Here is a 23,249-nt window from a genome sequence, read left to right on the forward strand (position 1 = left end):
TAAATATTCGGCTTATTTCTCTTAGGATCAGGGATGTTCTCCTATGTAACTATGGTAGTCACACTTCAGACACTTTTTCTCTAAATGTCCACAGAATGTCCTTCCTAGCTTTCCTTTAAAAAGTATCAAACATTATATTTGGTCCACAGTAATTCCCCAGTTCCGTCTTTTTAAAAAAATCTTTCATGACTTGTTATTTTTTCTTTAGTTTAGGCCACTTGTTTAAATATATCCCTGAATTTGAATTTGTCTTATTGTTTTATCACGATTAGATTCAAATGACATATTTTTGGCGGAAAGACCGTGTAGTGATATTTTCTTCTTAGCACATCACATATGGCAGCTTGTCATTACTGGTGATGTTAGGCTGGTCACCTGGTTAAAGTAGTGTCTGCCAGAGTTTTTCATCCCAGAGGCACCCATTCTCTTCCATCGAGGAGTCTTACCTGAATCACTTATAATGGTGCTGCGTTTTTAGGTACACAGAGGGCCAAAGTAAGATTCACCCATACGTTAGAAGAACATCCTTACGTTCTTGGCATTTTGTATTAGGACTAACGTGGGCTGGGGTGCCTGGGTGGCAAAGTCGGTTAAGCATCGGACTCTTGGTTTTGGCTCAGGTCATGATCTCGAGGCTGTGTTCAGTGCAGAGTCTGCATGAAATTCTCTCTCCCTCTGCCCCTCATCCCATCCTCTCTAAAATAAGTAAATAAGTTAAAAAATATGGGCAGAAATAGGGAAGTAGGAGGCTAGGAATATGAATTCCTGTGAACTCAGAGGCAGTCGGGAGTATCTGTGTGTGTTTGACATCATGGAATGGAAGGCGTCTCTATTCGTGTGTTGTGATAGCCACACAGACTGTAAGGATTGGAGTCTGGGGAGAGTGAGCAGAGTCCCAGGCATCAGGACTGTAAGGGAATGTCAAGCTGTTGTGGCCCTTTGCCTGGAGCCGTAACGTCCCATTGACCTTGGAAGAGGACGGAGGCACATCAGCTTATGTGTATCTGAGCTTGCTCCTGTTTACACCTGACTGTATAATCTTCAGGATCTTACCACCTCCAACCACCATCAGATTTGCTTGTAACAAAGCTTTCTCCTTTCCAGTGGGTGAATTTGTAAGTGATGTTCTACTAGTTCCAGAAAAGTGCCAGTTTTCCCACAAAGAGCAGATGGAAGTGTGCGAGAACCACCAGCACTGGCACACTGTGGTCAAAGAGGTAAAAGAACAGATCGTGTATTGTTTTCCCTTTAAAAGACAAAGTAGCATTTTCTTTGAAACTTCCTGATTTCAACTTGATTTAATTTTCCCATTATCTTTTCAAAGTTTATGAGTACTTGTATCTTATAAATTAAAAATATTTGGGAGGGCATTTTTATAGGGAAATACAGTGTTGACAACCCAGCCCCTATAGTTAAGGATGTTGAAAAGGAAGAATGCTGTCCCTTGGGTTCCCAAGGAGGCTGTCCCAAACCCTAGCGCCTTAGAGCAGAAATAGCCAATTATAGAAAATCTGTGTCTTGATGAACATGCTGTTGGCATTAGATGCCATTTCATTCTTCTGGGAGGAGAAATAGCCTTTCTTACACTTGCCTTCTGTAGTTAAGCTGGATCTCCAGTCAGTTTCTTTGGTCAAATTCTGACATCACGCCCTTGCGGTGAGGAGTGTGAATTATCTCTGACCACCTTTAGCTAGCCAGCATTGATGACTACAACTCCTTTTTCCTTGTTTTTCTAACTTTGGGCTTTCCTTTGTTTCTGACCCAACTGATGTTTCCTCATCACAAGTTAAGCAAAATTAGTGAATCTTAAAATTACAGCATGGCAGCTTGTTGACAGAAAATTTCTGTGTCCCTGAGAAGAAGGTATTACGTAGTGATGTAGATAGGCATTTCTTTTGGGGACGATTTGACCGCATTCGTCAACGTTCTGATGCGGACTCACGGGTTTCTTTTAGGCCTGCCTGGCTCAGGGAATGACCTTGTATCGCTACGGCATGCTGCTGCCCTGTGGGGTAGACCGGTTCCACGGCACTGAATATGTGTGCTGCCCCCAGACAAAGACTGTTGAATCTACTGTGTCAAAGGAGGAGGAGGAAGATGAAGATGAGGAGGAGGAGGAGGATGAAGAGGAAGACTACGATATTTACAAAAGGTAAACCTCAGAGAAGACGAACCTGAAATGGTTCTGCTGTTGGCCGTGGCCTGCCAGTCCCTCCCTCCGGGCGCAGTGGGCTTCCCCCGAGGCCGCGGGAGTGGGGCCAGCTGGCATTTCCTTCTGGCCACAGCTGGTGGCAAGACTGCCGGTGGCTCTCGGCTCTCTGGCCTGTGGCCGCAGAGCTCACCGTGAGTTGAGCTGGTTTCCTGTCTCTGTTTTTGCGTTTCAGAATAGGGAAGAGAATCATTGTTGTGCGCTGCACATAGGAATCCGTATTAACCTCCCTTTTCTGCTGTGACCTCTAGTGAATTTCCTACCGAAGCGGATTTGGAGGACTTCACAGAGGCAGCTGTGGACGAGGACGACGAGGACGAGGAGGAAGGGGAGGAAGTGGTGGAAGACCGTGATTACTACTACGACACCTTTAAAGGAGACGACTACAATGACGAGAACCCAACTGAGCCCAGCAGCGACGGGACGATTTCAGAAAAGGAAATTACTCACGACGTTAAAGGTAACCCGACGTAAAGCCGTGGCATTAGAATCTGTTTGGTGGTGTTTGCTTACAATTTTGGATTTCCCAGGTAAGTCCCAGGAGAGCTGGCGCTCCTGGGCGCCGACGTGAGGGCGGCCTGCAGCACGCTGGTCGTGCCCTATTCATGCTGGCGGCCAGGCTGGGGGTCCCGAGCTGGCCCACTCAGGAGGGACCCAGAGTGAATCAGAAAGTCTCGTTTGCATTGTAAGGACTTGACTGGAGGACAGGGACCGGACCAGAGCATCAGGGAGAGAGCGTGGTGTGCGCGTGGGCAGGACGCTTCCACGTGCAGCCCGAGGGGTTCTGTCCCCGAGGGGAGCCCCCTCCTCAGTGCTTCTCAAGCCCTGACCTTCTAGAACGGAAGAGACTAGCTTGGTTCTTTTCCTGGGTGTGCTCCCATCTCTAGGCCGCCCTGTCTGTGCCCCGGGCGGGTGGCACGGAATGACCGCCGGCGAAGGAGCCGGGCCGGCCGCTTCTTCATTCTGCCAGTTCCTCAAAGAAGGGGAAGGACGGTGGTGAGCACGCTGGCCCGCTGCCAGGCAGCCTCCTGCTGGTGCGTCTCCGAAGCGTTGGAGACCTGAAGAATGATTTCGGGCTCCACGAGGCCAAACACTTGACGAGTCCAGACTTTACGATTCACCTCAGAAAACATAAAAAGTAAACATGTACACGCAGGCTTGCCAGGGCCTGAGTGGCACTTCCTGGGGTCGCGGCCACTAAAACAGCCCTCGCGCCCACGCCGCGCTCCTTCGGCCCCTGGCAGCAGCTGGTGGGCGCGTCAGGCCCCTGCCCCCACCTCCGAGACAGGGATCGGGAGGCCCAGAACTCGACGTCGGGCTAGACGCCAGCGTGTGAGACACGCGTGTTGGCGGGCGGGCGGCAGCCGGGCTGTGTCGGCCTCCACTGAGGGGCTGCGTCCCCCCCCCCCCCCGCCCCCCCGTAGCCTCGCGAGGCCCGCGAAGCCACTGCCCGTCCTGCTCACGCTCTGACCGTTTCCACACAGCTGTCTGCTCCCAGGAGGCGATGACGGGGCCCTGCCGGGCCGTGATGCCCCGGTGGTACTTCGACCTCTCCAAGGGGAAGTGCGTGCGCTTTATATATGGCGGCTGCGGAGGCAACAGGAACAATTTTGAGTCTGAGGACTATTGTATGGCTGTGTGTAAGACGATGAGTAAGTCCCGGCGCCGGCCCGCGCGGCAGCGCTGTCCTGTCGGCCGTGTCTCCCGGCGTCCCCGTGGCCGCGTCTGTGTGGTGCTCCCTGCCGACGCAGGTGTTTGCTGTCGTCTCCCCTCTGTGCTTCCTAGATCTAGGCCTTGCTTTCCTGTGGGCCGTCGCCAGCCCGGCTCTGTGTCCCGTGCTCCCCGTGGGGCTGGTGGCGGCGGGGTCGCGGCGGCCGCCTCGCCCTCGGCTGTCCGTCCTTGCGGGGCGCACACGCTGCGCTCCCCGTCTCGTCTTCGAGCTGCCCTGTCCTTGTCCCCCCTGTCCTCGTCCCCTCCGGGGTCCGCAGGTGGGAACGCACTGCTCTAGGGAGCGGCCCGGCGGCTGCGGGGCGGTAGCTGGTGCTCCCGTGTTTTGGCAACGCTGGACCGCGGAGCTTTAGGAAGTGAAGGAATTTTCGTCCACGTGTCCTTTGGTCCCAGAGGAAGTGCAGCGGTTCCACCGAGCGGGGTTCCCGCGGCCGCGGCAGGAGGGCTCGGCTTTCCCCACTGTCGCGCTAGTCCTTGGGCTCCGCGCTCATTCCCTGGCTCTGCTTCTGGATCTCGCCGGAGCAGCGAGCTCCTGCTCGCTCCTGGTCGCTGCTCTCAGGAGTCCTCGGCTGTAGCTTCCGCCGGGTGTTCCCTTACATACCTTCGTGTGCCCCCCTCGCCACCCCCCCCCCCCAAGATGTTCGAATCCCAACAGAACACAGTAGGCTTTTAGCACCACCACCCCAGCTGCTGCTCTGTGGAGAAGCTGTTCTTAGGGGAAGTAATTGAAAGTGTGGAAACAGTAGGAGTCCTTAGGGAACTTTGGTGGCAGAAACTTTTATGTTTTCATTTTTTTAAAGATTTTATTTATTTATTCATGAGAGACACAGAGAGAGGCAGAGACACAGGCAGAGGGAGAAGCAGGCTCCATGCAGGGAGCCTGACGTGGGACTCGATCCCGGGTCTCTAGGATCAGGCCCTGGGCCGAAGGCAGCGCTGAACTGCTGAGCCACCCGGGCTACCCAGAAACTTTTTTATTCAGGAAAGCTGGAGGCAGAGCCTACTGTGATGTTTCCTGCTTTGCGAGGTTGCTTAAACCAAGGGGCGAGGAGTCATAATCTGGAGGTGAAGCCCGAGGAATGCGGGGTCATGGAGGAGCTCCCAGAATAGGGAGAGGCGGTTGCTTCCTGGAGGATCACGCAGGCGGTGCTGTACGGGGACCTAGGTTCTCGAGGCATCGCGGTTCTGCGGTGTGCGCAGCTGTCGTTCTGATGCCTGTGGTAGGAAGACGGGCCACAGAGAAGCCCTGCGCTCATGTCCTGGTGGGTCCCCGGCCCCAGGGCTTTGACTGCCTAGAAGCATCACTGGCCACTGGTGGGGTTTGTGCCCCTCCCTGCAGGGATCCGAGGAGGGACGATGTGCTGGTTTCTGGAGCCGGCGGTTTTCCCACGGACCAGGGGGTGTGGTTCTGGTGTGCGTCCCCTCGGGTTTTCCGGACCAGGTCTCCAGGCCCACTCTGCCTTTACCTTTTGTTCCCGGGGGTGGAGGCAGCTTGTGGTTTGTATGATCTTTATCCAGCCCAGTGATAGGAACCAAAGACTGTCTGCAGCACATAAGCCTTTAAGCTGCAGACGATGGCAACGTGCGTATTGGCACCGACGGCTTCCGTGCTTTGACGTCCTCCCGACAACTTGCGAGTGTCATGGGGAATGGGGTTTGCGAAGCTGTAGACTCTAGTTAATGTGAAAACTGGCCGTGGTGATCCTGTGGAAGCATACGTAGGAGCCAAACGTTCCTGACGGGGTTTTCGTTGTAGCGTGTAGGTTTGAACCTAAGTGAAATATGCTTTGATGGAAGAGCTTTGGAGTGGCTGGCGTGTAGGTGCGCATGTCGCTCGTACGGCTGTTTTGGTGGTGTGTTACAGCTACGCCACGTGGCATTAGGTAACTTTATTTCTGAGTTGAAGGCCACTCACCAGGTTTCGGTACTTCCTCTCTTAGCGCTGACGTCATGACACAGCAGGTTGTACGAGCAAGTGTCCTCCCTGGCTTGGGAGATTGGGAGTGAACTGGGCCAGTAAGAGTTTTTCTTGGGTATTTCCCACGGGGTTGAGGAGGTAAGCTTGTCATCTCAAACCTGCCCACGAGGTTAAGCTCCACTGCGCAGTGTTCACCTGCTGGGGCCCGTGAGCCCGGGTGCCGACTAGCAGTGAGGGGTGTGTCTGGGTGATGGGCTGGTGAGGCCAGGGAGCATCGTGGATCCAAACACCCAAAGCATCTCCACACTGTGCTGAGTCCTTGTCAGATTCCGCAGCTGGGTGTCGATCCCTCTTCTCCCTGGTGTTGGGGGTGGGGCTACGACTTCTTCAGTCTTGTTGAAAACTATAAAAAGATAGCTAGAGCAGCTTGGACGGGCCCTACGCAGCCTGTATGCAGAGGCCGTTGGGCACCACAGTTCCTTTCAGAATGGAGCGTCTGGGGAGGTGCCTTCGCAGGTCTGATGGCCGCCCTTGGCTCCGGCCAGAAGCGATCAGGGACAGAAATCCTTAGTTTTTAGGTTTTAAGATTGGAGGAACCGAGGGAAGGTATGGTAGGTTCCTTTTTCTTCCCCTGAAGTCCCAGGGAGGTGCCTCGCTGGTACAAAGATGCCGGGGGGCGTGGACGGGCCTGGATGGGCCTGGAGGTCCAGTGTCCCGTCAGGAAGCGGGGCTGCCGTGGGGTCTCGGCAGACAGGAGCACCTTGTACTGAGAGCGTGGTGCTGGGCAGACGGGTGCATTCTGCAGGCCTGAGTTCGAGCCTCTTCCGAGCGCGCAGCCCACTTCCCACGTTGGGCCTGACCCCCAGAGGGAACCCCTTCTGTCTTTCGTTTCAGTTCCCCCAACTCCTCTGCCAACCAATGATGTCGATGTGTATTTTGAGACCTCTGCAGATGACAACGAGCACGCTCGCTTCCAGAAGGCAAAGGAGCAGCTGGAAATACGGCACCGCAACCGAATGGACAGGGTAAACCTCGGCGCTCCCCTTACGCCCCTGAGGTGTGGCATCGAGTAATAGGGTTTCCATGGTTGAAGAAAAGGGACCCCGTCCCCCTGGATCGTCAGGCAGTGTTGCATGTGAGAGTTCAACAGGGCCACCTCTGGGCCAGCCTAACCCCCTCCCCACCTCCCACTCCCTCATGATAATGTAATTACTCCGAGTGCTTCTCAGTGCTCAGACTCTGCAGAGCACTCAGAGCACTTCCTGTAACCATTACATCCTTGTTTTTGTTCGCTATTAACTAGCTTTTAAAATATTTTTGTATTTTAAGGAGGGAAACTTTATATCACTGTTGTAGATAGAAAGCTGGTATCGTTTGCCATTAGGACAGGTAACTAAAAACGTATTAGATAGGAGCAAACCTATATTAACCTATTCTAGCGAGATTCTGTTGCCTGCGGAAGGTTCTCAGTCTCCGCTGCTTTCTCAGAAGAGTCATAAGTGTCGGAGCAGCATGAGCATCCTAGTGCAGCTTCCTCCTGGAGTTACTCAGAAAGATTGAAAGAAAATTGAAAAGAGTTTTAGGTCTGAATCCCACCTAAAACCTCACTTGTCACCGGTCCCGGGATTACACTTTTGGAAATGTGTGTTAAATCTGTTTTATCCACAACAGTTCTGAGAAGTAGGTATGAAACCCGCCTCCACCCCGCGTTTTATTAGTGCAAGGAGACTAAGGCACAAAGACTTCTGAATAACTTGCCTGAGGTTATAAAACCAGGAGGTCATGGCATTGAGGCTCTGTTAGGGATGGTAGTGGTCCAGGACCTTGTGAGCAGTAATTCTGTGAACCAGCTTAACGAGCGCTGAGCTCGTGAGGGGTCATATGATGGCGATTTCCATTTGCAGTTTTTCATGTTAGATTCCAGGGCCTGGTGCTATTATTAGGAAACGGGGGGGGGGCGGGGATTGTTTCATAGAGGATTCTCTGGTGATACTGACCTTGACCTTTGTTCCAGGTAAAGAAGGAGTGGGAAGAGGCTGAGCTTCAGGCCAAGAACCTCCCGAAAGCAGAGAGGCAGACTCTCATTCAGGTGAGATGCGTTCTCCAGAGATAGCCTCCAGCCTGGCCCTCCGAAACCCAGCCAAAGCCAAACTCCCAGGAAATTAAAGTTAGACACCTTCTTTCAGTTGAGAGCTTATGTTACAGGGAAGTTTTGACTGGCCTTTTTTTTTTTTTTTTTTTTTTAACCCTTCTCATCTGCAAACTGGCATTCTCTAGAGTCGATCACCCACAGTAGAAGGAAAGCAGACCGACCAGAGCGCACCTAACTCGTGCCAGGAAGCAACCTTAGCTGGCTGTGTCTGTCAGTTGTGCTCTCCTGACAAAAGTCCTCAGTCATCTTCATTCTGGGGCTGTGACTCAGTTTTCAGCAGTACTGAGTTCCCTCCCCTCCTTTTATTTATATATAAAAAATTTTATTTATTTATTTGAGAGAGTGTGCGAGCGCGTGGGTATCTCATGTGAGTGCGGGGAGGGGGCAGAGGGAGACAGTCTTCAAGCAGACTCCCCCTTAGCGCAGAGCCCGAGGGGGGCATGGGGCTTGATCTCAAGACCCATGAGATCATGGCCTGAGCCAAAACCAAGAGTCTGACACTGAGTCGGCCGAGCCACCCAGGCATCCCCTGAATTCTTTTTTTTGCGGACGTCTTCAAAAGTCAAAAGGCAGACAATAAGACCCTCTGATCCCCGTTCATCTGTAACTTTGCAAGCCTGTAACATTAGAGTCCCAGCAGCAGCTGGGTCCCCGTTGAATAGATGAGAGTGTGGTAGTCCCAGGGAGAGCAATTTAGGTTTCATAAACCTGATTGCATTTTAAATCAGTTCGTGTTTATGATTCACTGAACTCTGTCTTCTTGTGATGTTAACACTTAATTGGAGCACCTTTCCTTTTGTGTCAGTCACCTAGGAAATCTGAATGTTAATTTCTATGCGGCCGGTGCATCCTGTGCAGGGAGAGGTAGTTTCAGGGCCTTCAACTTTACCCTTCCAGCGGGCCAGATACTTGGCCTTCGGAACTTCAGTGTGGATGACTCTGCATAACCCACCCCATTACTGGGATATGTTTCAAGATATGGCTCCTGTTGGTCTGTGTCTCGGGATTTGGAAGTGGGTGCCTCTGCTGTGGTGTGGAAAGGACAGCATCGCTTCCCTCGCAGGGCACGTTGAGGAAGCCCACAATTGGGCTCTTGGCGCTGGTGATTTCCGTGCCAGCAGTGCCAAGGTGCACCCTGACACTCTAATTTAACACACGCTCATTAGATAAGGAAGTCGTTTTTCTGACAGCAATCAGATAAAGTATACTTGGATCTCACCCTTGCTCCCCTCTCTGACTCTGTTATCGACTGGCACAGGCTCTGGGCAAGGAGAGGCAGCATCGGGGGCTCTGGCTGTTGGCTTAGACGTCTTCTAGGTGCCATGACTTACGTGTCTGTTCCTGCTTTCTTGGTTTAGCACTTCCAAGCTATGGTTAAAGCCTTAGAGAAGGAGGCAGCCAGCGAGAAGCAGCAGCTGGTGGAGACCCACCTGGCTCGAGTGGAAGCTATGCTGAATGACCGCCGCCGAATGGCTCTGGAGAATTATCTGGCCGCCTTGCAGTCCGACCCCCCGCGGGTGAGTGGTGTGTGGAGCCCCGTCTCTGATGAATGCTAGCCTCAGTGTTCCTGCTGTAACGTAGGGCATGAGTCGAGCCTACGCGTGATGACACGCAGGTCAGCAAACACATGACACTTTTAAGACAAATTCTGGTGAGGCTGAAGGAGAGAAAGGAAGAAGAATGGGGAGGAAACTATTATGTCACCTTGGCCTTACACCTGCTGCTTGCATGTGCCACCTGGAGATGGAAGTGTCTTACACTGGAAAAGCATAACCTCAGGGTACTACTGGTTGGTAGTTACTCAATTACTGAATTTTTTTTATAGTAGCTTTACTTTTAGAGAATAAAAAAACATGCCTTTCAAAGCTTTTGAACTTGCTCTGTTCTAAATAAGATTAGGAAAAAAGAGGTAAAGGAATTTACGTCGAAGCCCTGTGTGGAAGCGTGGTCTCACACTTGTTTATCCCTTAACTCTAACCTACTTTACTTTGGGGGAATGCAGAGTACTGGAAAGTAGGATATTGGTGTTATTCTTAAGTGAGCAAGTAAAGGCTTTCCTGGATGACGCAGAGATTGCCTGCCTTGTAATCAAGGTGTCAGGCACTGAGCTCAGGAGAGAGGACAGATTGAGTAGGAGAGTGGGCTACAGACTCTGGAAGATACTGCTGGTTAAGGAGCCAACATAAGCTTGGAACTGTATGTAGTTTTTGGCACGTAGTTTTTACGTAGAAAGGTAGTTTCTTACTACTTGGTGAACTTAAAAGCTTTAAAAAGCACAGCTTTTATCCTTGTGCCCGGCTGGGCTTTACATTCCTAGGTGAGTGTTTTGCAGCTTTGCTTTCCTGCCTGTTTTCATTCTGTGGTCTCTGGATCTTAAAACTACTGTTCTCTCTTGCAGCCTCATCGCATTCTCCAGGCCTTGCGGCGTTACGTCCGCGCTGAGAACAAAGATCGCCTGCATACCATCCGTCATTACCAGCATGTGTTGGCTGTTGACCCAGAAAAGGCAGCCCAAATGAAATCCCAGGTACACCAGACAAAGTAGAAATCGCGGCGGGAGAAGGTCTCTAGCGGGGGCACTCTAGCTTTGTCCAGTGGTCGGGCAGCCCTGATAGTTGTGCTTAGAAAATGATAAATGGTTTATTTCCAAAGACATTATTAGGTTACAAGAGTTGATTTTGCAGAGATCCTAGTTTTAAAAATATGTTTTCCATATTTTCTTCTATTAAGTCATTTCTACTTAAAGCCTTTCTGGAAGCTTAAGAATGCACAATTGAATTGAAGAGATAAGGCAATTTCTCAATCTTTTTTTATATCTGTTTACTTCTGATTTGGGGTACTGCCAGAATTAATATTTGAAGTCTTTTTCTAGGCAACTATACCAAGCAGTTCTTAAAAATTGGTCTTTTTTGTTTTGTACATTAGTTTTAGTTGGGACACACACTGGTACGTTCTTGGGTTTTGTTCCGTGTGGGATCCAGCTTTCCTTTATAGTCGTCCGGAGAGGTCTGTTTCTGGACCCTCTTTCGCATTTCAGTATTGTCTGTGTGTTAAGTCGTGTTTTACTCTCTTGTATTCGTAGAAAAGAAGCCTGCCTGCAAGACTGTTGGCTTCCTTGTAAACCAGCAAGTCTAGTAGCTTAGCCTATTGGGCCTTGTAATGACATAACAGATCTGACTTAATTTCCTCCCATAATTTAATTTAAATATGGTACTTTACGAAGAAAGGTAGTTTCTTACTACTTGGTGAACTTCAAAGCTTTAAAAAGCACAGCTTTCATCCTTGTGCCCGGCTGGGCTTTACATTCTTAGGTGAGTGTTTTGCAGCTTGCCCAGTGTCCATGGGATGCGCTCACCCGTGTGCACACTTGCCCACCTCCCCAGCAACTCCCCCTCCCAGCCTCATGCTGTGTGTGTTATTAGGATTGTGAGGCCATCTGCCCAAAGTCCTGGGAGTCTGGCAACTGAGGTAGGTGGGCTACTCCCTTGGTTCAGGAGTTTGTGTGCCTACTGTCCACATGCCAGACTCTGCACTCACATCTGACCTTGCAAAGTTGAACCCTGGAGCAACTCACCATCAGCATAGTATTAATTATAGTAGCTGTAAAGATGAAGAATAACTATCCTTAAACATGCAAAGTCGGCTTCAACAGTCAGATGCTGGGTAATCAGGGGAATGAGAAGAATGGGAGAATATGGACAGGGATGGCTCTGGGGACCCCAGGAGGCACCTGGTATGGGCCTGCAGCTCAGGGCTTTGCTTTAAGCTGGTTGGAGTAGAAGAGAAGGCAAAAGGCCAAATCCTAGAGGAGCTTCCAGGAAGTGTAGATGGAACAATGCATCCATCTTGACAGGGGGTAGATTTTTCAGGTCTACTTGGTTTTTTGAAAACAAAACCCAAAAACATGACATTTTTTTAGATTTTTTTGTGGAAAAACTAGATTATCATATAATACTTTACAGAAGAAGAGCCATTTTTATATGGTCTGAGAACAGAAGGAAAGGAGAGCCCTCGATCAGTGTATTAAATTAACAGCTAGGGAATGAGTCGTCTGCCAGCAAGATCACAGCGCCACACCAGATGGCACGGGAAGTGGAACTCTCTCCCTTCTTAGCAGATCTCGGGGAAACACCCAGCTCTCCTCTGTGATATTTGCTCTGTGCTCTAAGCCCTTAATTCTAGTGATTCTTGGCTGCTGAATTACATGAACTTTTGCATGTTCCCTTGTTGTATTATCTACACTTTAGAGAATGCTGAATATGCTCAGCCTATTAGAGCGTGTGTGTTGGGTCTGGGGTGAGTGGTATGGTGCCCTGACCCCTCGTGCTGCAGCCCAGGGGCTCGCCGTGAAGATGCTACGTCCAGTATCCCACCCTGTGGTTCTTGTTTCTCCTGGGGGCATATGAACCGTCCTCAATCAAATGGCTCCTTAATTCATCTGAAGTATAACAACATCAACACTCACGAAGACTGCCGGTGGTGCCTTTTCAGTCTCTCTCCATTTGCATTTTCTATCTAAGGCACTTAGTCTTGTGCTTTCCCATCAATTTACTTGATTGAAAGAATGGCAAATATAAAATTAAATTGCTTTCATCCCTGCTTTTAAAGGTCAGAGAGACATCAATCTACAATAAAAGCATTTTTCCATTTAATTTTTTTTTTTCCATTTTGACCATGCTAATGGCTTCAAGCCCACGTAATTAATCCCTGGACTTAAAGCACCCTCTTTAGGATGAACCTGGTAACTGCAGGTCCTGAAGTAGCTGTCGTTGAGCTACAGCAACAGGCTGATTGTGGCCTTGGGGAGGGTGTTATGTTAGCCCACATCACCTTTTCTTTTCTTTTCTTTTCTTTTCTTTTCTTTTCTTTTCTTTTCTTTTCTTTTCTTTTCTTTTCTTTCTTTTTTTCTTTTCTTTTCTTTTTTTCTTTCTCTTCTCTTCTCTTCTCTTTCTTTTCTTCCCTTTCCCTTTCCTTCTTTTTTCTTTCTTTCTTTCTTTCTTTCTTTCTTTCTTTCTTTCTTTCTTTCTTTCTTTCTTTCTTTCTTTCTTTCTTTCTTGAATTTTACATTGATGCAATGTTTGTTTTTTTTAAAAGATTTTATTTATTCATTCATTCATGAAAGACACACAGAGAGAGAGAGGCAGAGACACAGAGGGAGAACCAGGCTCCATGCTGGGAGCCTGATATGGGACTTGATCCCAGGTCTCCAAGATCATGCCCTGGGCCAAAGGCAGGTGTTAAACCGCTGAGCCACCCAGGGATCCCATCACCTTTCGTTTCTACCCCAAAAAAGCTTTAAAAGTAAATGACCAGTTGTGATGGCTTTTTTTTCCCCCTTTTTAAAAAATACCAACAACCTGGAACTGTTTCATTCAGAAAAGGTAGTAAACTGTGTAAGACAGGTGGTAGGTAAGTTCCTTTATCACCCCCCTAAAATCAGGTTCACTTCTATCTCAGTGTAAATTTTTGAAGGAAAAAGTAATTCAGTTAAATATGAATAAACCAGCTCTATTATTTACCATGATAATCATTTCAAGCAATTACTTCACTAAGCAAATCCATGAATGGCCCCTTCTCCCTGCAAATCCACTTTTTAGCCAGTGATTTCATTCTTATTTTACCCCATCTAATCTGACCAGTGGTAAAAATGGACTGTTTCCATCTTTCACTCAGCAGAACCTTACCGAGTATCTGCCATAGTATGAATTACTCTTTTACACCCAACAAGTAAATTAGGAAGTGCCTTATATAAAAATCAAAATCAGGGATGCCTTGGTGGCTCAGCAGTTGGGCGTCTGCCTTCAGCCCAGAGCGTGATCCTGGAGTCCCGGGATCGAGTCCCACGTCGGTCTTCCTGCGTGGAGCCTGCTTCTCCCTCTGCCTGTGTCTCTGCCTCTCTCTCTCTCTGCCTCTCATGAATAAATAAATGAAATCTTTAAAAAAAAAAAAAAAAAGTAACTGCCTGGTGAAAGTTTTTAAAGTTTCTTTTAACTTGGAGTGGTCTCTGGATAAGTGCTCAGATCACCAAGGGGTATCACACAGTCTGGGCACACTCCTTACCTGAGGGTTCGCTTCCTATGGCCTGGAAACAAGTGACCCTTCCCCTGAGGTATCGTCAGGGGCTCAGTAGCCTAACCTCATGTCTCAGTGCCTACGTCATTCCCCTCACGTGATCTCCTCACGTCATCACAAGAAGGGTGAGTACAGCACAAGAAGGTATTGAGAGAGACACCACGTTAAGCAACTTTCATTATAGTATAATTGTTCCTGTTTGTTATTACTTACTATTAGTCTCTTATTATTACTTATTGTTAAAATTGCTTGGTTTCTAAATTGAACTTTATTTTAGGTATGTCCACACAGGAAAGAAACCTCGTATATGCGGGGCTCAGTATTACCTGCAGTTCCAGGTGTCGGGTGGAGGTCTCTGAACGTATGCCTCACGGATGAGGGCGGCCTATTGTACTGCAGGGGCCAGCAAGTAGGGTGGGGATTAATATATTTTCCCTGACCACCTGCTTTGCTGGGCTCTGCAGAGCATATACTTTTGCAGCTGATCTTTGTGGAAGCGTGTGTCTGCAAGCCGCCTCCGGGCCCGGCTCTGTTGGTAACAGGGCCTCTCCACCATGCTCTTCCCCCAGGTGATGACGCATCTCCATGTGATTGAAGAAAGAAGGAACCAAAGCCTCTCACTGCTCTACAAAGTACCTTACGTAGCCCAAGAGATCCAGGGGGAAATTGGTGGGTGCTGTGTTTGTATCGAGGTCCAGTGGGACTTCTGGCCGAGGCTCTGGGGTGGCAGCAGAGCAAGATTAGAGAAACCGGGACAGCCAGGCCAGGAAGCCGGGCATTAGCACGCTGGGGTTTAAGCCTGGAATGCGCTGGAGCTTATGTGGCAAGGTCAAGGCAGGTGGGCGGGCTGTGAGCCACAGGGCTTTGAGTTTCTTGACCTTTACTCTGTTACCGGAAGGGAAAAAAAAGTCGAGGGTGTGAAATTGCAAGGGACCGGGGGAACTTCCTGTTGCCCTTTCCCCCTTAATTGCTGGTGCATTTCAAGGCACCTGTTTTATACACATTCTCACTTCCCCTCCCTCTTGTGCTCTTCATCTTCATGTATTTGGCAAATAGTTACGTGTCCACTGTCCACCATGTTGTCACAGAGTAAAATGGTGCACGAGGAGACAGTGTATCCTGGAGATGATGTTAATACAGGGGAAACAGGAAAACAAGACGGAGTGCCACGTGGGGGACAAAATAGTTGGTGGATGGTGGAGCATGGCTGGGGGGGCAGGGAGGCTGTCTTGGGCACAGGAACCCGAGAGCCACATGAGGAGGAGGAGCCACCCACACAAAGATCACGAGGGGAAAGACATTGTTAGAGGGCATGACGACTGCACACGCCTGAGCTTTAAGTCAGTGTGGCCAGAACACACGGAGAAATGGGGCCAAAGAAGTTGGCAGAGGCCAATTTGTTCAGAGATTTTAGCAAAATCCAGGAGTTTGGGTTTTATCCTAGGATAATGGAAAACCGATAGAGGGTTTTAAACTAGGGAGTGACTAGATCTGTACTTTGCTTTAAAAAAGGATGTGAATTTAAAAAGAATTACTTGGCTGCTGTGTGCTATTAAAATTAGAAACCTGCCAGGAAGCAATTGTAAAAATCGGGTAAAAAATGCTGGTAGTGGGCGTTTGACGGTAATGGAGGAAAGAGAGATGTGGGGGGCTTTGGGGCATGTTGCAGAGGAAGGGTGAGCGGGGCGTGCGGGCAGTGAGGGCTTCCATCAGCCGCGGAGTGGGCGGTGGGGCTGCACTGCACTGAGGGGAGCAGTCTCTTCGTGCATGATGAAGTCGAAGTTGCTGGAGCTTAAGGAGAGGGTGTGTGAGGTGGGGAGGGCGTTCGAGGAGCCAGAGGTCAGGGCAGCAGGGAGGAGGTACAGGTTTGGGGGTCACGGGCTGTGGATGGTGCTTAGGACAGCGCCGGGGGTGAAACCACCCAACCGGAGTGGGTCCCTAAGGAAGAGAGGCGGGCCCACATGGGCCCCCGTGCGGGTCTGCGGTGCTGTGCGGTCGGGGTGTAGGTAGGAGGGGTTGTCCACGGCAAGGGCAGCTGGCGGTGGCCCCGCAGCAGATCGCGCGTTCTGTGATGACCCGCGTCAGCCTCCATCGCACCCGTGGCCTTCTGAAAGCCGGGCCCTGCTGTGTCTGTCTTTGTCAGACGAGCTACTTCAGGAGCAGCGCGCAGACATGGACCAGTTCACCGCCTCCATCTCCGAGACCCCCGTGGACGTCCGGGTGAGCTCCGAAGAGAGTGATGAGATCCCGCCGTTCCACCCTTTCCATCCCTTCCCATCCTTACCTGAGAACGAAGGTGCGTATGATCGACAGTGTGCCTACCTGGCTGGGGGGTGGGGGTTAGGACGCGGCAGGTGGATGTTTGAACTTGGGTGTGCCAGGGAGGCGGTGCCCCTGCTGACAGCCAGATCCGCTGAGCCCCGACTGCAGGCACCATGCTGGGCGCCCGCATGTTGCTGGGCTCAGTATCCCCGTGAGGTGAGTAACCTTCCCCCCCTCTGTGGGTGGTTTGTGTGAAACCCTCTCTTTTTCCTGGTCCTGTCAGCTGCCTCCAGGGTGTGTGACGCCTTGCACGTGGAAGTCCCTTAAATAGCACTGTCATGTTATATGAGGTCATTAGCTTTTCATAACACGGGGTGGGGGGGGGCAGGCAGTGGAGAGGCCATGGAGGTGGCCTGACATGCTCAAGGTGACACCTCTGGTACGGGGGGTGGGGTTGGGGGGTGACCAGAGGCCGTGTCCCTCTGACTCCCTCTCTGGCATGCTTGCTTCTGTTCCGCTGCTGGTTCTCGGTGTCTAAAAGGATCTTTAAAAGCCGTGGGTCTGCACCAGAAATAAACTGCCGAGCCCGGTGCCCTGAGACCAGGGTGTGGAAGCAGCAGTTTGCTACTCTTACTGCTGACGGCGGTGATGGGGAGAGTAGTGGATAGAGTCCTCATCGGATGCCGCTCTGGCTAAGCTGGAGCCCAGGTGCTCTCCTTGAGTCCTCAAAGGGAGCCCTCTTGGCTAGGTCCTGGAGTGTCCTCATGGGTCCTGGGTGTAGGCAGATAGAGGTGGAGTCTCTGCCCAGGTGGAGAGTAAGGATTTGAACCCCTGCAATCCTGGGCATGGTCACCTCCCTTGATCAGATGCAGCCTTGGTGGAACAGAAGCCTGAGGAAGGTGCCAAATGCGGGTGACGGGGACATCCAGCATAGCCTTCAGACCCTGACACGCCTTCTGAACTGGACACCCCAGAAGTACCAGCTCTGTACGGCTGGCCCTGCAGTAATCAGAATCTGAGAAGGGAGCCAGATAAATAAAGAGATACCACTTCGTTCCTAAGCCCTGCACTTAAAAATCCCGGACTTCCCGGGCCTGTAGGGCGGCCACGCTGATGTACCTCATTTGGGGTCAGGGCACCTCGGACAGATCCAAACTGGAGTCTTGTCTCCTTGTCAGAAAACCACAGTCCATACTGACTATATTTTTGCTCTTCCCTAAGAAAAATAACTTTGGGGAAAAAGAAAAAGAAAAAGAAAAATAACTTTGTGGGTTCAGCTCTGAAGAGCTTGGAAATCTCCCCCAACCACCCTCCCCCCCCCTCCCCCCCCCCCAAACGACCCAAGGCAGACCTTTTTCTTTCTCTCCTGCCTTCCAGTCCCTATGCTGCGGACCTTAACTGCTGGTTGGTTTAATGGGATATTTCAGGCATGTTTTTAAGGAAGGATACAATACCTCTTCACGTTATAGAGAAATTCTAAGATCGGAATTTTGAAAGACGCCATTTTCTTTCTTAATCTCCTTTTTTGTACTATTTTTTGTTTGTTTTCCTTTCTGCTAGACACTCAGCGGGAGTTGTACCACCCAATGAAAAAAGGTTGGTCTGTCAAAGATGTTCCCTTTAAGACCTCATTCCTCTTCACTTCCCCCGTGTGTCAGGAGTTTCATTTTCTGTGTCATACCATCACCTGAGATTTTTCCACCTCATTTCCTCAGACGTGGCTGTGAGCGGAGCCAGAGTAGCCCCGGGTGCAGGGTTATAAGGTGGCCACCCCACACCTTCCTTCTGCATGGCCGGACAATACAGAGTAACCAAAACCAGATATTCTCATGAAACATTTTCATCTGGGTAGATTTTCAAATGTATATGCAACTTAGGTTGGCTGGAGTTACTAATATATCTAAACCTACGCGGGGACGCCTGGCTGGCTTAGGTCAGGCGTTGGGGTTGGGAGTTCGAACCCCACATGGGAGTGTAAAGTTTACTTAAAGTCTTAAAAAAAAAAAAATGCTTACTTTAGGGGCAGGTGGAGAGTCGCTTTCTTCTACCTCTTTGTATTTCCCATCCGCTGCTCCCTCCCGCTACATCCTTCCGTTCCTCTTAGCTGTGCCTGGCCCTTTGTGGTGCCCACCTGCCTGTTGCCACCTGTCTCCTGTCCTGAGTTGTGGCTCCTCAGAAGCTGCTGGACGGCGCAGGTTGCGACAGGTGAGCTCGCGCTCCGCGGTCGTGAGCGTCCGAGCTCCACAACAGGCTGGACCCTGCAAGAACCTTGCTGAGCTCCTCTTGTACTTGGTCTCACCGGATGCACCGGGCACGCCGATGGCCTGGTTTTCAGCTCTGACAGATTGGGTGGTCCAAGAAGCCTCAGACCGAATTATTTGCTCGGAGTCACGACTTTGAGGAGCAGAGGAATTCGAATTTGAACCCCAGCTCCTTTGTCTTCAAAGGCCCTGCTGCTTCTGTCCTGTAAAATGCTGCGAATTTCTCTGGCTTGCTCCTTAGTCTGCAGTCCTGGGGTCGCTGTGAGAAGTGCATACGTTTCAGTGCTTAGTGTATGTTTTATGAGGCCCCCCCCACAACCACCCCCCGCCAGCTCCGGAGGACCAGGGACGGACCTCGCGGTGTTCTCTCAGAATTTGATGCAGAGGAGTGCAATTTGAATCTAAAAATCACTTAGGGGTAAATGCTTGATTTTCTTCTGCTTGGATAAGCCTCCTCCTGGCGATGCCGGTGTTCCCTTTCCTCTCATCAGTCCCTCTCGGATTCTTAGGGGTAGAGGTGAGTTTCCTAGAAGCTTACCTGGCTTTCGCCCTCATGCTTCAGTTACTAGTTGGAATAATTTAAGCGTTAAATTTTCTTCTCCCGATGTCACTTGTTTATGCCTTCTCTGAGGCCAAATGGTTTTGGTCAGCGTTTAAGAAAACATGTGGCTTGTTCCCACCAAAGGCGCGTCAGAGCAGCCGGGGCTACTAGTAGGACTTTACGTTAGTTGGTTCAGTGCCATGTTATTTTTCAAATAGGATCCTGCCCTATGACCTGTAAAGTCTGGAGGAGGAGAGGGAGAAGGATGGGAGGATTAGAGATTTCCTAGGCTTGCTCATCCGCATCCTTGCTGAGGCAGCAGCTCTCCAGGTGCCTCTTGCTCACATGGTCGGGGTACAGCGTCCCTGCTCCAATGGCACTTAGAGGCTACAGAGCCAGCCCTGATCTAACTTACCCTAGAATCAAGTTGTGAAATTCCTCTTTACAGTGAAAGCTTAGGAAAGACCAGCCTTATGTCGGGCTGCACGCCCGGCGCCTGCGACTCCTGGCCCTGGTCAAGGGCGAGGGTGGCTGCGAGCTGGAAGGCTCCGCTGGGGCCGGGCCCAAGTGTCACCGTCTGCGCCCGGCCAGCCCAGCGGCGGCAGTGCGGGCCGTATCCTCGTGTGGGAGCCTCCCTCACACGTTGGTGGTCCCCTTAGAATGCCGAGCGGGCCGGCAGGTTGATCTGTTTATGGAAGGTTCAAAACCCAGACCTTTGTACAGAACCGTATATCTTATTATTAAAAAACTCATAGGATAGCTAGACGTCACATGATTTTTGAAGCTAAAAATGAGGGTGGCTCGTCACTTCTCCACCCGGGCTAGCACTGGCTTCCGCCACGTCACATCTTTGGATACTGTCATTTGGGGCGCGGCGCACAGGGGATGTTGGCCCCGGCGATGTCCCACCTTGACAAGAGGAGCGGTGAGTCCTGCTCCATTTGTAGACGGGACCGTCCACCTCGCGTTCAGCTTCTCCCTGTCTGTGGAATGCTTCCTTCCTGTTCATTCTCTGGTCACCGTCAAAGATGTGACCTCTGCGATCCACGCCCTCAGAGGGTTACAGGCCAGGGGGACACACAGAGGAAGCTGCGTGAGGAGAAACAGGCGCTGGAGTGCTGAGGGCGGGGAGCGTCTCCCACGAGGGGCTGCGGCTCAGGGGACAAGCGGGACGTGTTGGAGGTCGGGGGGGGGGGGGTGTCAGGCAGAAAGAACCGCCTGTGGGATAAAACCCGATGCTCGAGGCAGACCTGCAGATTCCCTGCCGCCGTGCTGGGTCCTCCGTCCCGAGGGAGCCCAGGCTGTCGAAGGGCCGGCTTGTGGGGCGATGGGGCGCGGCGGCAGCGTCACATATCTTTCTGTGCTGGAAAGCCTCTGGGCTCCACTAGTGTTTGTCTCACAGTAAACATGGTCTTCTGAAGGCTGGCATTCCATTTTTCCAAGTTGGACATCCGTTGAGCACCCTGTCCTCGTCCATTGTACCCATCGGTCCTCTGCAAACTGCCTGCACCCTTCATCCTTCTAGAGCACACGGGGCATCCTTGGCACGGGAACGAAGTCGCGCGTCATGTAGCCGGGCGGGGCTGTGGGGCGGGGAGGTGACCAGGAGGGCTCCCCGGCCCCCAGGACCGAGCTTGCTGTGAGGGCGGCGTGGGCCAGGCCGGGGAGCGCTCAGCCGTGACCTCTCTCCACAGGCTCTGGAGCGGGAGAGCAGGACGGAGGGCTGATCGGTGCCGAGGAGAAAGTGATCAACAGCAAGAATAAAGTGGATGAGAACATGGTGAGCCGCTTCTCCCTCCTGCCCTGCCCTCGCTGAATTTTGAGACTCATTAGAGTGAGTGGCACCGTTTTAGACGCTCTCCAGATGAACCTCCATGTGTTCGCTCTCCGTATGCTGGGAGATGGGTGGGCTCCAACTGCTCCCACGAGTTTGTCGTATTGTTTAGCATCTGGGCGTGAGAAGGAATAAAGAATTAATTCTCAGCAGTAACTCATCCCTTGCTCTACAGCGGGGGAGACACATTTGCAACTACAGATATGAATAAAATATGAGAGGCCATTTCCAAGCGAGTACAGAGATTTAATAACTTGAAAATGGAATAGAGTTGACGTTGGTTCTATCGTCTTAGGTTTATACCCCACTATTAATTATTCTTCTAGCATTTTCTGTCACTGGTATTTCTGGGTCATCCTCACCTGAGTGACTCCTTGGCACTCTGTCCTGCAGTGTCTCCCCATGACCGTTACCTCAGGGAGGATGCGGGTGAAAGCCGCGGGGAGCCAGCCGTGACACACTGGCCTGTGTCCACACTAGCCTCCCCCTCTGGGGGTTTGGTGACTCGATGTAGAGGAATGGGATGGAACGGCTTGGGTCGTGGGTGTCCTCGGGTACCAGGTAGTGAATGGAGTAGAAAAGAAGCGGTTCCACTTGTACTAAATGTCTCCCCTTCCACCCAGCTGCTGATATTTTCATGCTGTTTCAGGTCATCGACGAGACTCTGGATGTTAAGGAAATGATCTTCAATGCCGAGAGGGTCGGCGGCCTGGAGGCAGAGCCGGTACGTGCTCAGCTCCAAAACCTAACTGCCAGGTTTCTCGTGGCTCTTGGCTCCTTCTCTCCCTCTTCGTTTCATGTGGGAAACGGAGAGATGCCAGGTGTCCCAAGTGATCGGGGGCCCCATCCCCATTTTTCTGTACTTTTGGATAAGAGAGCTGAACCTAGAATCTCCATGGAGACTGGAAGAGTGGGAGTTCTCCCAATGGGGCTGGTTAACCGGGAAGCGGGCTCCTAGAGGTCCCTCGGGTTTCAGAGTCACGACTCCGGAAGCGTGGCCCTCGTGGAGCACGCATGTCCGCCCCCTGCTCGCTGGGTCTCGCGTGCAGGGTCACCAAGACCTTGTCCCACTCGTGCTTTGTTACTCTAGGAATCCGTGGGGCCGCTGCGGGAGGACTTCAGTCTCAGCAGCAGCGCGCTCATCGGGCTGTTGGTCATCGCCGTGGCCATCGCCACGGTCATAGTCATCAGCCTGGTGATGCTGAGGAAGAGACAGTACGGCACCATCAGCCACGGGATCGTGGAGGTGAGTGGCCCCGAGCTGGTGACGGTTTGCCCGGTGCTGTCGGGGCGGTTCATGGAATTCCGACGCCTCCGCGCGTGGGTGCCGTGCTCCAGGTAAATTCCCCACCGCGTCCTTAGGTCGTGTTTTGGAAGCCCGTCCCCACTGAACTAAGTTGGCCCTCTCACATCTTAACGTTAGTTAGTTTGGGCTCTGGCTGTGAACCTGAGAAAACCGCAAGAGCGTCTTCTGCCGCAGAGGGTGAAAGCTTTTCTCAGATGATTTCTTTAGTGTTCTCTTCTTTCCGGTATGTTTAGGTAGTTGAGAATGAGGACTGTCGATTACCCTTCTTTCTTTTGGTTTTTGTTGTTGATCTTTTTTTTTTTTTTTTTTCTTTCTTCTTTTGAGGAGCAAACCGGGTATGTGACAGATCAGGTGACAATGGCAATCATGAGTGAACTACATGTTAAAAGTATGAAATAGAAGTAATAGTCTTTTTTTAATGGGGGGAAAAAGCAACAGGAAACTTAGAGCCCAGAGCAGACTGTTTCTGTTCCGTCTTCCGCCGATTCATAATTAGAACTGCTTACGACTCATTTTGAGGTGGGTGATGGGAACATCCAGAGGTTCTCGGTTCCAGAAAACAAAAACAATAAGGAACGTGAGGTGCTTCGGATGTGTGTCTTAGTGACATGGTTTCACCTCCCATGGCGCACTGGCCTCGTAGTAGAATTCCTGAGCTGGGAAAGACCCCACAGATGGTCCGGTCCCATTTCTGATTTCACAGGGATGGCTCGCCTGGGCCGTCCCGAATAGCGAGTAGCAGAACTGAGACCGGGTTCTGCTGTGGTGCGAGGAAATTCAGTTCGTTCTTTTCTTGAGCTCGGACTCAGCTTTTAGGACTCCAGTTTTCAGAAGCCTCTGTGACCCCCTTCTTTTCTTTCTCCTCCTCCTCTGTCCTCACCACCAGCTCTTGTTGGTCTGCCCAGCAGCAATCGGACACTGGGATGATTTTCATTCCCAGGAGATTGTGCAGCAAGCGGCCCAGTC

At 51.1% G+C, this 23,249-nt stretch overlaps 1 protein-coding gene across 4 annotated transcripts in view; it reads left to right on the forward strand.

Moving 5' to 3' along the window:
- The window catches only part of APLP2 (amyloid beta precursor like protein 2), an 82,213-nt gene that overhangs the window by 57,220 nt on the left and 1,744 nt on the right, over window positions 1-23,249 (forward strand). The window contains exons 4-17 of one of the 4 annotated variants that reach the window (XM_072822715.1): window positions 1,105-1,217; window positions 1,956-2,152; window positions 2,461-2,669; window positions 3,694-3,861; window positions 6,750-6,880; window positions 7,870-7,944; window positions 9,366-9,524; window positions 10,406-10,534; window positions 14,649-14,748; window positions 16,223-16,375; window positions 17,902-17,937; window positions 20,838-20,923; window positions 21,627-21,701; window positions 22,068-22,223. In XM_072822715.1, the coding sequence (XP_072678816.1) occupies window positions 1,105-1,217; window positions 1,956-2,152; window positions 2,461-2,669; window positions 3,694-3,861; window positions 6,750-6,880; window positions 7,870-7,944; window positions 9,366-9,524; window positions 10,406-10,534; window positions 14,649-14,748; window positions 16,223-16,375; window positions 17,902-17,937; window positions 20,838-20,923; window positions 21,627-21,701; window positions 22,068-22,223 (1,787 nt within the window). The remainder of the gene's footprint in view (window positions 1-1,104; window positions 1,218-1,955; window positions 2,153-2,460; window positions 2,670-3,693; window positions 3,862-6,749; window positions 6,881-7,869; window positions 7,945-9,365; window positions 9,525-10,405; window positions 10,535-14,648; window positions 14,749-16,222; window positions 16,376-17,901; window positions 17,938-20,837; window positions 20,924-21,626; window positions 21,702-22,067; window positions 22,224-23,249) is intronic. The other 3 variants (XM_072822718.1, XM_072822719.1, XM_072822720.1) reach the window with 3 other exon arrangements.

This window comes from Canis lupus, chromosome 3 (assembly GCF_048164855.1).
Source record: "Canis lupus baileyi chromosome 3, mCanLup2.hap1, whole genome shotgun sequence".
NCBI classification, from domain to species: Eukaryota; Metazoa; Chordata; class Mammalia; order Carnivora; family Canidae; genus Canis; species Canis lupus.